At 43.4% G+C, this 16,301-nt stretch overlaps 1 protein-coding gene across 1 annotated transcript in view; it reads left to right on the top strand.

Moving 5' to 3' along the window:
* Positions 1-2,043: 2,043 nt before the first annotated feature.
* The window catches only part of arhgap5 (Rho GTPase activating protein 5), a 40,805-nt gene continuing 26,547 nt past the window's right edge, over positions 2,044-16,301 (top strand). The window contains exons 1-3 of the mRNA XM_041060272.1: positions 2,044-2,281; positions 7,347-11,297; positions 13,453-13,606. Of these exons, the coding sequence (XP_040916206.1) occupies positions 7,563-11,297; positions 13,453-13,606 (3,889 nt within the window). The 5' untranslated portion in view covers positions 2,044-2,281; positions 7,347-7,562. The remainder of the gene's footprint in view (positions 2,282-7,346; positions 11,298-13,452; positions 13,607-16,301) is intronic.

Genomic DNA, 16,301 nt, shown 5'->3' with positions numbered 1-16,301 from the left:
ATCAGAAAAGAGAAAGAGACATGAAGACAGAAAGAAAGAAAGAAATATTTATTATACGTGTACATAAAACAGGATCAGAGAGACAGTCATACAATGAGTAGAAGGGAGAAAAACAGAAATAGGCAACACAAAGCACAATGCTTTAACCCTCATTTAGCTGCCTTACTGTCCCATATAGAAATAAATGATATATATTAAAACATACAGTATATAGGTTTGTCTGCATGACTATTGACACCATGATTCCATGTGTAGGTAAATTTTGCAGCTTTGTTAGTTTTGTTCAGTTTTCACTGTTCATGCTTTCTTTTTGCCATGAGCAGATTTTACTGTATTGTCTAACTTTGATCTTTATCTGCTGTTTTGGCAGCACACACGTTTTTATCTGCCACTGATGACAAAACAATTAGTTGACAAATCTATTGGTTCATTGATGGAAAACCGATGACAATTTTTACAGCACTGAAAGCAGAGCCACAGACAAAAAACTCAAGCAGAAAAAAAAAAAAACACTGAGTAGTTAAAGCAGATGTGAGTGTAAGTATGACTCTATACGCCCCAGTGTGCTGAAGGAATTTATGATTTAGCAGTTAAACTAAAAACTATTGCTGATTACAGCAGCATTCATACTGAATACAAAGATTTTCCTCTTACCTGCAAGGTAAAAAAAAAAGACTGATTACTTTTAAGACTATATTACAAATCAGGCAAAGTGGGCGACTGCCCCAGGGCCGAGGGCCCTCAGGGGGCCTGAAGGCTTCAGGTTCACTGTGAGGCTATTAGTTTGTGGTCATTTACTTAATGCAGATTTATTTGTTAACTTTGTGTGTATAACATGAATGAAATTGAAAAACAAACCAAACTATACACAACCTCACTCACTGCTGGTATATGTGCGGGTCTGCTCCACCTTCACCAGGTATTCTGTATAGACATACACAATATTACACACATCACATGTGTGATGCACCTGCCACATGTTCAGATATTCAGATTTTTTTTTTCATTTAATTGTGTTTGCACTAATAAAGCACATAAAAACCCCAAGGCACTAAACTTCAGCTCCATCTTGAATGAGAGTCATGTATTAAAATCTTTAAGAGATTTTTCATTTCACTTTATCTTGTGCTTTCTATTTACTGCATAGATTTGTGGCTAATTAAGTTACCACAAACTAATTAATGCAAACAGTGCACAAAGAGATGGCGTCAAAAGGCAAGGCGAGTTCATTTACATAGCTTCTTTCAGCGAGGCAATTCAAAGTGTTTTTCACAAGACATGAAAGGAATTAAGGTAAACACGGCAAAATAAAAAGGCAATACAAAAATAACCGTTTGAACAGGATTTAAAAGGATAAAATAGAACATAGAAATAAGCTAAAACAAAATAAAACACATTAGGGGTTCATTTCCACCCGGTGCCCCCTGGTGGTTTACTGATAATAAAAACAAATCATTAAACCAGTAAACCAGTTCATTTATGCTTTAAAAATGACGATTAACAATTAATCAGTCATCAAAATTATTGCCAGTTAATTTTTTGTCAGTTGACTGATTAATCAACCAATCACTTCAGGTCCAGAGTACTGGCTACTGGACACCTGGGGACATGATGATAATAACTGCCATGAATATTGGTGGGGGGGTCAACAAATTTTTGCCCCCCCCCCCCCTCTTTGAAGACATTAATCCGGCCCTGAGTACCTCACGTTCAGTGTATAGGTGTGTTTTCCTTTTTAGATGATAAAGTTAAAGTGGAAATTAAAGATGCTCTCTGTCGGAGCATTTCCCGCCTTCGTGTGATGTTTTGCACACCAATAAAATGACTTTACGTGTTGTACCACATAAAATGAATATGACCGGAGAGAGAGAGGGAGAGAGAGAGAGAGAGAGAGAGAGAAAGAGAGAGAGAGAGAGAGAGAGAGAGAGAGAGACTGAATGGAAAGGTAGAGCGACATAGACACAGAGCGGGGAGAGAGGAGAGGGAGTGTCGCCATTACTGCCTGGCAGTGCTGCTGAGAGGGGAGGGAGCAGAGAGAAGCAGGTTTCGGCTTACAGCGCATACCACACTAACAACACCAAATACACTAAAATACAGGCTAACCGGCCGTTTGGGACTCCAGGGGACTACACCGTCATCTGGACCTGACTTTGGATTTTGTCGGAGGACTCTAATGACCGCAGATTGTGGATTGTAAAAGGGAGTTTTTTTGCCTTTTAATGTGGGAATGCTTTCTCCTCCTTTCCGTGGTATGTGGATCTGGGAGCGACCATGTTAATAGGTGGGTAAGGGAATGTATTTGTACTGGGATTGGGACTTCATTAGCTTAGCTAGCACTCTTTTCAGTGGGCGAAGCCTGGCCGCAGCATTGCGCTGCCCCGGGTTAGAGGTAACAGGGGTGGGAATGTGAGTCTGAGCTGTTAAATTAGCCCAGGTTGTGATTTTAAACCGCTCTCTTCCCAGCGTTAGGCTGGGTTTGGTGTTGCTAGCGCTAGCCAGCTAACTCCCCGTCAGCCTCTTGGCATGCTAGGCTAACGTAGCTCGGCCAACGTTAGCTAATCGGAATTGGAAAGGTGGGTTTTTTCTCTCCTGGAGTATCAGGGCCGAGGCAGATCGAGCCGGGTTTCATTTTGTATTCCCAGGGGAAACGGATAACCGCGGTATCAAACCCTGTGGTCGCCAGCGTTAGCCACAGTGCATTGACGCATTAACATCATGTCTGTTGGTTTTTACTAACTCATTAACCGTAACTCCCATAACTCACTCTCATCCCCCTTTTTCTTAGAGTTTGATGTTTTGCCTGATATCCACCCTTATCAGTAGATTTTATCACTGCGTAACAAATGGATTCAAACGGAAAATCTTCTAACACTACTTTAAAGAAAAATCATAGCTTAATGACTGAACTGGCTTCCGAGTTCAGAGCCTCCACATCGCGTTAGCTTTTATCGCTAATTTAATTTTTTTTCGCGTTTTTCGGCTTCGTGTTGAAGTTGCTGGGCTGCCAGTTTTCAGCGTTAACGTCCTGCTAATCGCTAACATGAGCAGTGGGGATGGATGGAGGGTCAGATCCAGGAGAGGCACTGGGCAGATTACTGAAGTTTTCCGACATTAAGCAGCGTGTTTCGGCCCCTAATGTCACAGCTGTGATCAGAAGTTGTTACCGGACTTGACATTTGCTGCTTTTTAACTTTTTTCTTTAATCGTGTGCTGCAGCAGGCAGGTCAGTGGGTTTGTCCTGCCGCTGCAGCCCTGCATGCCATTTGCATCGACTCGGACTGCTGCAGCTCCCTTTGCCCTTTTCCCAAACTCTCTTTAAAGGGATAGTCCGGCTTTTATCTAAAGGGCCATCCTGGTTGTTTACCCGCAGCCCGCAGCCTTTTTGCAGTCATCCCACTGTACTCCTCATGTAAAATTTGCTGCATTGTTTTAGTTACAGTGGTTGTTAAAAGCACCAATTATTAATGGGACCCATTTGTGTTGAAAAATAGCAAATAGGTTCTTTGTTGTTTCCAGTTAGTACATGCTATTATCTGGTGTTAGTGTCCATAAATCCACAAGGGCTCGGTGGATGAGTCAATGGGGCTGTGTGTTTATCATTATGATCACAGTCAGTGTGTTTAAGGCTTCTCTCTTCAGCATTTTCTCCTAAATGGGCTGTTTTTTACATGGAGGGAGCTGCAGAAACGTATGAAAGCACTGTTTAATTGTATTATAGACATTTAGAAAATAAAGCATCGAGGTGGTAAATGTTATTTTAAGTGCTGCTGTTGCCTGCAGACAAAACATTTTCCACCTAGATAATGTATCAGTGTTTGTTTAACAAATAGTTTCCTGTTTATCTGTCAAGCAGAGATGCCCTCATACATCAGAATTGTGGACAGGCACATCTGAAAAGCCTCACATCTGTGTCTGTGTTAAGGCCAGAACAAAAGTGCATATTATTATTGGCATTATGCTAATGTGGTGGTATATACTCAATATTAGTATCAGCTTCTACAAACCTCACGAGAGAATTGGTAGTGATGAACCCTGAGTGACGGCAGGGTTGATCACATCAGTTGGTCTATAAACTGTTGTTCTTACATCATTGACACTTTGGGAAGGAAAAATCAGATGAGTGACGCTCGGTTTCAGGTCTGGACCTGACTCTGAGGTAGGCTGACATAGTTTTTTAAATGAGCTTGGATTGTATTTCAAAACATCTGAGGCTCTTTAAAGGAAATCTTTTTCCAGGAAGCACCAGCCTGGTGCCTTTCATGTAGTTTTGAATAAAAGTAATCACTGTAATCAAAGCTTTATTTTAACTGGTAACTGGCAACAAAGATGTTTTGTTAAGCAGTTCATAGTGAATAGAAAAATGTAGTGGAAAAAATGTAATTCCCTTAGACAGTGGAAAGCTGAGAAGCAGCCTAGTTAAGACAAAATTATTCATAAGTCACAGATATCTGTTAGTACACACCTGAAGCAGACAGATTGTTTCTAGGGCAAATTGTTGGATTCTGGATACTGGTATATTTGAGACTAACATTTCTGGAAGCAAAGTTATTGGCGTTTCTGTTTCCTGGTTTGTTGCTTTTTATTGCAACTGTCGTTCCTCTGATGATGAGGTAGCTGACATTTAAAACTGCATTACGCAACTTTGCACATTGGCAGCTGAAAAATGGCAGCGGCAGGTAATGGTATAACAATCTGAAATCCTGTGAGGTGGAGTCAGTATGCTGCCAGAATCCCAGCTGGCCTGCCATGATTTATTCTCAGAGTAGAAAGGAAAAGATGTAATGTTTGGGGAGTCCATTTTCTCTGGCTGGAGAGCTGGAGAATTTCTTTTGGGGGAACATAATGACTCAGTGGCTCCTCATGTAGATGGGATGCTCTCTTTGGCTGTGATTTGGGGGAAAAAAAAAACAAGTTTATTTTTACCTAAACATCCAGCTGGGTGCAGCTTTAAAAGGTTTACCATCCTTGGCAGTGTGTTCTGCTGTGTTTCAGGGCTTAACAGCATTTAGTCATCTCTAAAACCAGCTTGCCAAGTGATACCTTAATCCCCCTGCAGCCTCACAGTGAATAGACTAATCATGATGCACAAGGCTACTTTTAGCTATTAGTGCAGCAGAAATGCAGTTTGGGCTGTGGTGTTGGCTGTTTGCAGTAATAAGACCATCACAGGCTCCATGCAGGAGTTTACAGTATGCAGCTAACAATCTAGCACTGCTACCGTTCCCCTTCATCATACATATTAACATTTATTTATCTCATTGAGTCTTATATTGACCCTGTGTGTTGACAGACGAGTGAATATAAACTTTGATATTGGCTGATAAAAATGCAAAACAGATGTTTGGATTTGGGTGACTGATCTTCTCAAACACTGTGGTTTGGATGGGAATCAGGGGAGGAATGTAGGGTTGTAATAATCAGTTGGTTACTTGATCAACAGGAAATTAATTGATTCCAGATTTTGTAATTGGTGATTTTGGTCATTTGCCCTGTAAAGATTCCACATGCTTCCTGATTGCAATGTCACAGACATGAAGAATTGCTCGCTTTGGCTTTTACTGTTTGATAAAAATAATTTTTTACTATTTAGGCTTGTTTTGGCTGTTTGATGGACTAAGCATGTTCAGTGTGAACACATCATCTGGGCTTTGCTAATTTGTAATGGGCGTTTCTTTAGTGTTGTTATTTTATAGTGAGTAATTCCTTAGTAAATCAACAAAAAGTCGGTTGCTCAGTAGTAAGTTGTTAGTTGTAGCCTTAGAGGCATGGATACCTTGCTAGTGATCACTGGTGCCACCTCTAAGTGGATGTGCACATATGTAGTGCTTTATCTTTTCATGAGCTTATATATACTTCTCCCTGCCGGCCTCATACAGTCAGGTGTGGCACATGTAACAGCTCAGTAGCTATTGTAGGGGCTTGTGGTTAGATTAATAAACCTGCAGGTTGACGTCATTTTATGTCCAGGGTGTGTTTGAGCGTCCAAACCCTGGGTCAGGTGATAAAACTTTTAAGGCACATTTTCTGTTACTGAACAAACTTCCGCTGTGTGTTCGTTGTCCTGTAAACACTCCACCTGCACAGGTGACATAATCACCTCGACCTGTATAAACAGTCAGGGGAGGCCTCATTGCTTCATCTCAGAGGACTGGATTCCTCCTTTGGTGCAGTTTCTCAGGATCAGCATGCCGTCGTGCTGCATCTAGCAGTTCCAGCTCACGCAGGCAAATTCGCTGGCTGATTGCCATCGTTCTGTAAAACACAACAATGACTGCAATTCTCTCTGCAGTTATCAGTTATCAGGCATAGTTAGGTCATGGCTTATTTGACTGTGACAGTCTCAGATAATACTGACAGAAAGGTTGCACAGGCGATCTGATGTGGGCATTTGCCACATTTTTAATTTACACAGTCCGTCATTGCCAGATATTGTTTTTGTCAGTAGTGAAACATTTGATTTCACCTGGTTGTTAATATGGAAACAGGTAAGGTGTGGGCAGTAAAAAAAAAGTTTCTTCCACAAATAATTGAGACTGCAAATCAGGATTAATAATCATGACCAGAATGTCAGGCAAAATGTATTATGATAACAACAGGCAAAATAATCAGGATTATACATGTGGCCCTAGGTTGTGCTGATGATGATAACAAATCTGTGAACTGATTTATTTTCTCTGTTTCATTCTCACAGCGAAGCAAATCATTTCTAGGTCAGTGGCTGTCAAAGGGCTGGAGTTGCATGCCATTTTTATCCTGCCTCGGCACAAATTGGTTGAAAGCACTTCTTTTTCTCTGTGAGGGGAAAAGTGACATTGCCGAGCATGGTCCATGATTGAATTACTCTCCCTTTCTCTTATATAAGTTGCACTGTTACACTTTGGGTTTTGTCTCCTCTGAAGGCCATTTTGAAATTGCATGTTTTTAAATCAAATTTCACTTGTTTCTTCAAAAATGCAGAATGCTTTTTCATCACAGTTTTACATTAAATATCTGGTAGTGTTTCAGGACCAGTGCGTTTTATCACTACTGCATTTAAAACATTAAGCTTTTACCATTTAGGAGAGATTATTTTGTCCTGCACAAGTGTGATAATGTGTTCTTTTGTGTAATTGTCTGATAACTCTATGTAATGCCAGATTAAAATGTCTGATTTGTTGTTTTAAATCACTACACTGTGCACGTGTGTTCGTACATGTGTGTCCCAGAGGGAAATGCAGAGAAACAAAAAGCTAATTATATTATTTGTGATAAGGAGACTGAGGTGCTCTGAGGACAAATCATTGCAAATATGTTTTATGTTTGTTTTGCCTTTATCTTTTCCTAATTGTGAATTCTGTGTCTTGCAGGCAGGTGATAAAAGGAGACGCCGGCTGCTCTATCCCAGCTTAAAGAAAACCCAGGATAGAATCTGAGAGAGACGCACAGAGTTGGAGGGGAATTCACCACTACTAAGGGAAAATCAGAATGAAAGTGCCTCTGTACCACTGACAAGCAGAACTGGAATGATATCTTGACCTTTTTTTCCTGGAAGTGACCAAGTTAGCGATGAGCGGGGCGATATAATGGCCAAGAACAAGGATGTGCGCCCCCCGACATTCGCCGTCAGTGTGGTTGGCCTCTCGGGGACAGAGAAAGAGAAGGGAAATTGTGGTGTGGGCAAGTCCTGCCTGTGCAATAGGTATGTGCGCCCTGATGCAGACAGCTACTACTCGGAGCACACCTCAGTGCTGAGCACAATAGACTTTGGGGGACGTGTGGTTAACAATGACCACTTTCTATACTGGGGGGAGGTGTCCCATCGAGGAGACGATGGGTTGGACTGTAAAATCCAAGTCATCGAGCAAACAGAGTTCATTGACGACCAGACGTTTCTTCCACATCGGAGTACGAACCTGCAGCCGTACACCAAACGAGCGGCAGCAACCAAGCTCCAGTCAGCAGAGAAACTTATGTACATCTGCACAGACCAACTGGGCTTGGAGCAGGACTTCGACCAGAAGCAGATGCCTGATGGGAAGCTGAACATGGACGGCTTTTTGCTCTGCATTGATGTTAGCAAGGGTTGCAATAGAAAGTTTGATGACCAAATGAAGTTTGTCAACAGTCTCTACTCTCAGATTGTTAAGTCAAAGAAACCTATTGTCGTTGCTGCCACAAAATGTGACGAGTGTGTGGACCAGCACCTGAGGGACCTGCAGGCCTTTGTTGCCAGCAAGAAGAACCTGCTGCTAATTGAGACTTCAGCACGCTCCAACGTCAACGTGGAGCTCTGCTTCAATACCCTCATCCAGCAGCTGGATAAAACAAGGGGGAAACCAAAAACTGTGCCATATCTGGAGGCCTATAAAATCCAACGGCAGCTCGTTGCCTCAGTAACGGATAGATTTGACAAACTGATGGTGCACGCGGTGAGAGATTACCATACCACCTGGAAAACGGTGATTAATAATATGAAGGGCCAACCTGACTATGATGAGTTCATCACCTTGGAGGGCTCCAGGAAAGCACGCAACATGTTCACAAAGCACATTGCACAACTGAAACAGGAGCACATTAAGAGGAGGAGGGAAGAGTACCTGACAACACTACCGAAAACCCTTAACAACCTCCTCAATAACCTGGAGGAGGTTGAACACCTCACATGGCCTGAGGCACAGAGTGTGATCCGGAACCGGCCTGATTTCCAGTACTGGTTTGTGGTCCTGGAGCAAACGCCTTGGGATGAGACGGACCACATCGACAACAGTGACCGCAGGATACCCTTTGACCTCCTCGATACACCGGATGGTGAGAGAATTTTCCGTAACCACGTCCAACACCTGCTGTCAGAGAAGAGAAGGGTGGAGATGAAAGAGAGGTTCAAGAAGACGCTGGAGAGAGTTCATTTTATCAGTCCAGGACAGCCTTGGGAGGAAGTCATGTGCTTCGTCATGGAGGACGAGGCCTACAAGTACATCACAGAATCAGATAGGAGGGATGTTTACTGTAGACACCAGCAGGAAATAGTTGAAAGGGCCAAAGAGGATTTTCAGGAAATGCTTTTTGAGCATGCTGAGCTATTCTATGACTTGGATCTGAACGCCACCCCCAGCTGCGACAAGATGAGCGAAATTCACAGTGTGCTGAACGAAGAGCCCAGATACAGAGCGCTGCAGAAACTTGCCCCAGATAGAGAGTCGCTCCTTCTCAAACACATTGGGTTTGTTTACCATCCCACTAAGGAGACGTGCCTGAGCGGGCAGAACTGTGTTGATCTCAAAGTGGAGCAGGTTTTAGCAAACAGGCTGGTGCAGCTCGACCACGGACGCTCTAATCTCTACTATAACAGTGCCAACATTGATAAGATCAACCTCTGCCTCCTGGGGAGGGAGGGTCTCTCACAGGAACTAGCCAATGAGATTCGAGCTCAGTCCACAGATGACGAGTACACCCTTGATGGTAAAATTTACGAACTGGAGCTTCTTCCTGTGGATGTCAACTCTACGCTGCTCTTCGGCCATACGTGGGTCACCACTTTCAAGCCACACGGCTGCTTTTGTGTGTTCAACTCCATAGAGTCTCTCAACTGTATTGGAGATTGCATTGGCAGGATCAGAGCAGAAATAGCACAGAGTAGGAGAGATAGATTTGCTCAGCCGCTACCGTTTATTCTCATCCTGGCAAATCAGAGGGACAGCGTTTGCAAAAACATACCTATCCTGAGGCACCAGGGCCAACAGTTGGCAAACAAGTTGCAGTGCACCTTTGTCGACATCCCCTCTGGGGCCTTTCCCCGTAAATTCACTGAGTTCCAAATTAAGCAGGGTCTCCGAGCGGTGCTGGAGGGGCTAAAGCATAACTTTGATGTCTTGGCCCCATTGCCCTCTATCAAAGACATGTCAGAGACGGACCTTAGGATAGTCATGTGCGCTATGTGCTGGGATCCTTTCAGCGTTGACCTTATTCTCTCGCCTTTCCTAGACTCACATTGCTGTAGTGCAGGGCAACCAGGCCAGAGCAACACACTGATACTGGACAAGATCATTGGTGACAGCAGGAGGAGGATCCAGGTCACTGTCCTCTCCTATCACTCTGCCATTGGTGTCCGTAAAGATGAACTGGTGCACGGCTACATATTGGTATATTCTGCCAAACGCAAGGCCTCTATGGCGACCCTGCGGGCCTTCTTGGCTGAAGTCCAGGACGTGATCCCCGTCCAGATGGTGGCGATCACAGACAGCCAGGCAGACTTCTTTGAGAATGACGCCATCAAGGAGTTGATGACGGAGGGGGAGCACATTGCCACAGAGATCGCTGCCAAGTTTACAGCACTCTACTCACTGTCACAGTATCATCGGCAGACGGAGGTTTTTACACCCTTCTTCAATGAAGTGCTGGAGAAGAAGCCGGGCATTGAGAGTTCTTTCCTGTTTGACAGCTCATCACGTGAGTGCACCACTGGTGCCAGTGAGGATGTCTTCCCCACTTCGCCCCATAGCCATTCCCCGGCCTACAACACCTATTACCCAGAATCAGATGATGATAATGAAGCTCCCCCACCTTACAGTCCAATAGGTGATGATGTTCAGCTTCTCCCCACGCCCAGCGAGCGGGCCAAGTACCGGATTGACTTAGAGGGGAATGAGTATCCAGTCCATAGCACACCTGTGGGAGACCATGAACGCAACCACAAAGTGCCTCCACCTGTCCGGCCCAAACCAGTGCTCCCCAAGCCTAACGTCAAAAAGCTGGACCCCAACCTGCTCAAAACCATTGAGGCTGGCATGAGAAGTAACCGTAGGATGCCACGTGGCCCAATGACACACACTGAGGATGTGGAGGCATCAGACAACTATGCAGACCCTGTGGACACCTTGCTCAGGTCCAGGGGCTTCCACAATGACGACATATATGCTGTGCCTGATGACACACACAGCCGTCTGGTGAAAATTAAAAACTCCTTTGGCGGGTTACATGGTCTCCATGGAGGAGGAGAGGAAGAGAATGGATTTGACAGGAAGTCTCAGGCTGGACGTCGGCCGTCAAAATACAAACATCGTTCTAAAATCCTGTTCAGTAAGACAAAGGCCTACCAAAGACGATTCCACTCTGACAGCGACGGGGAGGAGTCTGGTCCTGCCACGCAGAAAAAGAAAAAGGGAAGAGCCCACAGGGGCAGCGAGGAGGACCCACTGCTCTCCCCTGCTGACCCCTGGAAGGGTGGGATAGATAACCCTGCTATCACCTCCGATCCTGAGCAGGAGGACAAGAAGATGAAGAAGAAGAAGACGCCCAAAACACCAAAAGAACAAAAGAAGGTGAGTCTTATGTGTCATGAAGTTTGAATTTTTGTGGCATTTTAATAGGATTGTTTGAAAGTGCTTTATAGAGCAACATAAGACAAAAAGAAGCAAGACAGCAAATATAGTTTCCAAGACTCTGAGCCAAAGCTTGCTTGTGTTTTTTTGAGTGACTGAAAGAGAGCTTCAGTGCATGGAATATGAGAGAGAGATTGAGAGAGAGTGTGTGTGTGTGCATGAACGGCAGCAGAAGACATTGTGTATAGTACTGTATGAGATATGAGCAGATTTCTGTTTTTAATAGCTCCAGGACTCAGGGTGAGAATAAACTAACTTGATAATTGATTGATCGGCCCCACTACTGAAATGGTTTATGAGTCTCCACACCTTACAGGCCCCAGACAACCAATAAAAAAGCTTGATAAAAGATGCACTGTTAGAGACAGTGGGGCTCTGTCTGTATAATCTCACATCAGAGGCTGCATCTGTGATAAAACGCCTTCTTATCCTCCTGTCTTATCCTTTCTAAAGGCTCGTCTGGGGCCACTGAGCTATATAAGCAAGTGCATTTGTTTCAGCCTCTACCATCTAGACTTCAAGACAAATACCATGTGCATACATATTTGGCAATAAACACTTTTCTGTAAACAAACACACATGTACAAATGAAGAAACATGTTAGCACAAACAGCCATGTTTGAAATGCAGGGAAAAAGCACACATTTGCATACTGTGCATGTACACACCCACACATAAGTACAATCACGCACCAGTGTAGTAATTCCAAACAAATTACTTGCAGGTACATCTGTGTTAGAGAGTCATAGATAATAGACTGAAATCTAAAATGGCAATATAAACTACCTCCATTTTCAAAGTCAGTGCTCGGTGCTCAAAATGGATCCTCTGTATTTTCCTTTCTTAGACATTTTGTAAAGTCAAGTTGAGCCTTGTTAACACAAACTTGTATTAAATGCAAATACTGTGTGTAAATCAGCAGCATATGCTTTTGATTAAAAACGTTTGTAGTCACTTCAAAAATATAATACACAAAAAATCAGGCTGTTGGCAGTATTGCTATTTAGCAATTGCAGCTTTCAGCAAAATAATCACAGCATGACGATTTGTCAGTTTCCTGCAGCCTGAGCACAAACACACAATTGGACTTTGGCAAACACACACACACACATGCATGCGAGCGGGCACGCTGGCACGAATCAGATAATAGTGTGCAAATCAGTAGAGAAACAGCCGCTGGTTGTACATGGACGTCATGAATGCAGGGCATTGTTGGAAGATTCAAACTGTCTTTGATAATCAGAGAGGACAGCGGAAGGAGAACCAGAAGGTACAAAATGGAAGGTGTTTAGTCGCCGTCCTGGCCAATTAGAAGAGCCCGGACTGCTGTAGGCATGACAACACTTTAAAGAGCAGAGGAGTGTGGGAAATCAAAGCCACCTCTGCACCTCGTTACTCGTCCTAGCTTCATTCTTGAATAACGGTTTTGTCTGTTGTTCTCTTTCGTCTTTTCTTCCTCCTTGCTTTCTCTCTCTCTCTGCCTTCATCCCACTAACTTTCTGTCTGATCTATTCCCCGATTGCCCTCCTCCTCCTCCTCCTCTTCTCCTCTGATATGTTCTGCCTCCTCTTCACCCTCTCTCCTCCTCCATCTCTGCTCTCCCTTGTGTCTCTTTCTCAATTCCCTCTTCTTTCATTCCTTTCCCATTTTCTTTCCATCTCCTCTTGCTTCTTTATTTTTCCTATTTTTTTTGTGACCCATATTATACCTACCCTTATCTGTCCTCCATCATCCCGTTTGGCTTCGTTGTTCTTTTCCCGTCACGCCATCATTTCTGGTTATTTCCCGTTTTCTTTATTTTTACTTCCCTTTTCTTGTTCTTTCATCCCTCTGTACTTCCTTATTTTCACTCCCTTCTTCACATTTTCTCTCTTTTCTTTGTATTCCCTTCCCTCTTTTCTCTTTCTGTTCTTTTATCTCTTATTTATTTCCTCCCGCCTTTCATCCCCCGATTCTTCCTCCATCATCATATCTTTTTCTCTTCCTTCTTCCTTACCCCCCTTTCCAATCTTATTCCTTCCTGTCCTCTCCCTTTGTCTTGGTTCTTACGACCTTATCTCATCTGTTTTTTTCTTTTCTCATCCCCACCTTACAGCTGAAATCCTCCAAACCCCCCAAGCCTCTGTACCCCCCCACCCGGAGAACCTGGGAGAGCAACTACTTTGGCATTCCCCTGCAGAACCTGGTGACCCTGGAGCGACCCATCCCACTCTTTATCGAGAAATGTGTTGACTACATCGAGCGCACAGGTGAGTCATGCCTTTCTTTGTCATTCTCTGTCTTGTATCCCACTCTCCTCTGTTGTTTTTTTCTGTCTTCTGCCTGGGTGTTCAGGTGCAACCAGGCATTCTCTGGTCTTCTGTAACTCACAGTACATCAAGTTTTTTTTGTTGTTTTTTTTTCTTTTTTTTTGTTTTTTAACCTGCAAACGCTTTGTGGCCGTTTGCTATGAATATGCCTCTCATGTCTTTCCAAATGAGTAATTAAACGAAGAGAAGGAGGGATGGTTTAAGGTGGGAGGGAAAGTACATGAATCTAAATTCTAAGGAGGTTCACTTCTCAGCACTGATGTCACCTGCCAAACATGTATTGTCTGGTGCGTCAGCCCGCCTGCCAGGCTGCCAGTCAGTACTAGTCGATCTCAGATTCGGTGAGCTCTGTTGGCACGGCCTTTCATATGTTGCCAAAGCACTGTTGGAATTACTCCAAAAAAAAAAAAAAAAAGATCGTAAAAGATATTAAGATAAAAAAAAAAAGATTAAGTAATGAAAGTAGGGAGAAGTGTGTGTCATCCATTCATCAACTATTCACAAGAAGTGAGAAAAGCAAGTGAGATAATATCAATAAGACCACATGAGAAATACTGCAGATGTTGAAAATGTTGTGCCTCTGGGTTATTAGACTTTCTTTGTGGCTGTAAAAACTGTCAGAACAGCAAAAATGGCCAAATATTCTCAGCTTCCAGCTTCTGAATATGAAGATTTTCTGCTCTTCATTTTCATCGTTGTATGAAACAACAAAGTAATCTGAATGTCACTCTGAGCTCTGAGTTGTTGTGTTTTTTGCTGTTTTCTTACATTTTGTGGACAAAATGATTAATTGATTACTCTGGAAAGTAATTGGCAGATTTATTGATGATGAAAAAAATTGTAAGGTACAGCCATGGGGAAAGCACTAGTTTGCTTGATGTTAATAGTGGTTTGAAAATGTGAATGAGTAATTTACTCTGCACCACAAACTACTGTTGAAATGCCCTTGAGCAAGGCACATCACCCCGTAAACTCCCTTGATGTCAGTGGTTGTATCAGAACAGCAGACTTATTCTGGACAAATAAAGGTTTAGAATAAAACGGGGGGCCTGTTGGAACATGTGTAACTCAAGTAGTGACGCAGGCCCCCAGTGCATGCTGGGTATTTGTTTGGCTTCCTGCCCAGCTGTCGTCAAGGAGGCCTCTCCCAAAGTTGGAGAGATTCCTCTGTGAAGTCGTGGATTAGTCTGATAGATATTTATACTCTGTGGTGTGGACACTTGAGCCAAAGTGTGTCTTATTTTCTTTCTGGGTGACAGCATGAGATTCAAACCTCCAGCCCACACACTTATTAATGCGTGGCTCTGCACATTTAGCCATACAAGACACAAGATTTCCCCTTTTCTTATTAAAAAAAAAAACCCAAGCCGGGGAACCGAAGTGTTACTTTTTTTCTTCTGACCACTGAAATAAATATTTTAAACATATTCAATACTTTATGAGTTTGTTGCATAATGTATTTACACATGGTCCGGTACTCTATCCCATGTTTAGTGCCTTTGAATCAGCTCTAAGAAGCAGAGTGTCTCTTGCTGAATGACCTCAAAGTAACTTCTCCCCCAGCCACATTCTTTAAAATATCTGATGACGTAAAGTTTCCTGTTGAGTTTTTTTGCTGGTGTGTGTTTGTGCGTTCGGGGGGGATGGTTTTGGCTCAGGCTCAGTTTTTTATTGTGTGCTCTCCAATGGATGAAAGTTAGAGAATGGCTCTTAAAGCTTTTTCGATCTTGTTTTGAGGACAGTTGTTTTGTGATTGTACCCACTGTGGCTGAATGAATGTAGGAGCCCCTCAGCTGCAGACAGTTGCTTACAAACAAGACTGAAAACACGTCTTATCACCTTCCTCCCTTTTTCTCTCCTCCTCCATCTGATGCCATATGTGCCGCAAATGTATAGTACAGTGAAAGGAGGTATTTCCTGTCTTCCTCACAGCGAGTGAGCGTTCGATCCTGTTTTGAAGGTAGCGTTTGTGTCTGAGCTCTTTTTTCGTTCTGGGGCTGTTAATTCCTGTCCTGAAAATCCCTCCCGAATATGTTTTGATATTTAGCTGAATCTACATGAGCCCGTTGGTGGCTGCCAACCAAATTTAGGATTAATCCCAGCGCTGTAAGTGTGTGGATGTGAGTGTGTGTGTGCGCGGACGTCTGCCAGCTGACAGCAGTGTATTGGAGATTTCATGGCCAGCGCCGTGAAACCCTCTAAGTCCAGACGGTCTGTTTGGTGGATTTAACAGCTTTCCCCTCCCTTCTTTTTCTGGAATATTGTTTCTCACCAGACGCAGTGAGAACATCTTTGTACTTTTTTTTTAAAGCATGCTGTTGTGTAAGGTGTTTCATATCCAGACAATTTAAGAGTTTTTACAACTTGATGAGACCTTACAGGACCGAGGTGGAGGCTTAGATAGCCTTCATATAAAGCCTGTTTGCTTTGGTAGGGGTCTGTGTGTACAGCGTATTTTATTTTATGGCTCAGAGGGTGGGGTCTTCCTGTAAGTGATTGTGGGATAGCTCAGTGGTTGGGGCGACTCAAACCCCTCTGACTGCAGAGATCCACCCTGCTAAATTAAGATACTGAACCTCAGCCAGATCCAGAGCTGCTGCTGCTCTGGCTGACCTCTGACCTCTGAGCATGGGAG

The sequence above is a fragment of the Toxotes jaculatrix genome, chromosome 17 (assembly GCF_017976425.1).
Source record: "Toxotes jaculatrix isolate fToxJac2 chromosome 17, fToxJac2.pri, whole genome shotgun sequence".
Taxonomy (NCBI): Eukaryota; Metazoa; Chordata; class Actinopteri; family Toxotidae; genus Toxotes; species Toxotes jaculatrix.
The sequence above is the reverse complement of the archived record's forward strand: the minus strand, read 5'-3'. Positions and strand labels throughout refer to the sequence as shown.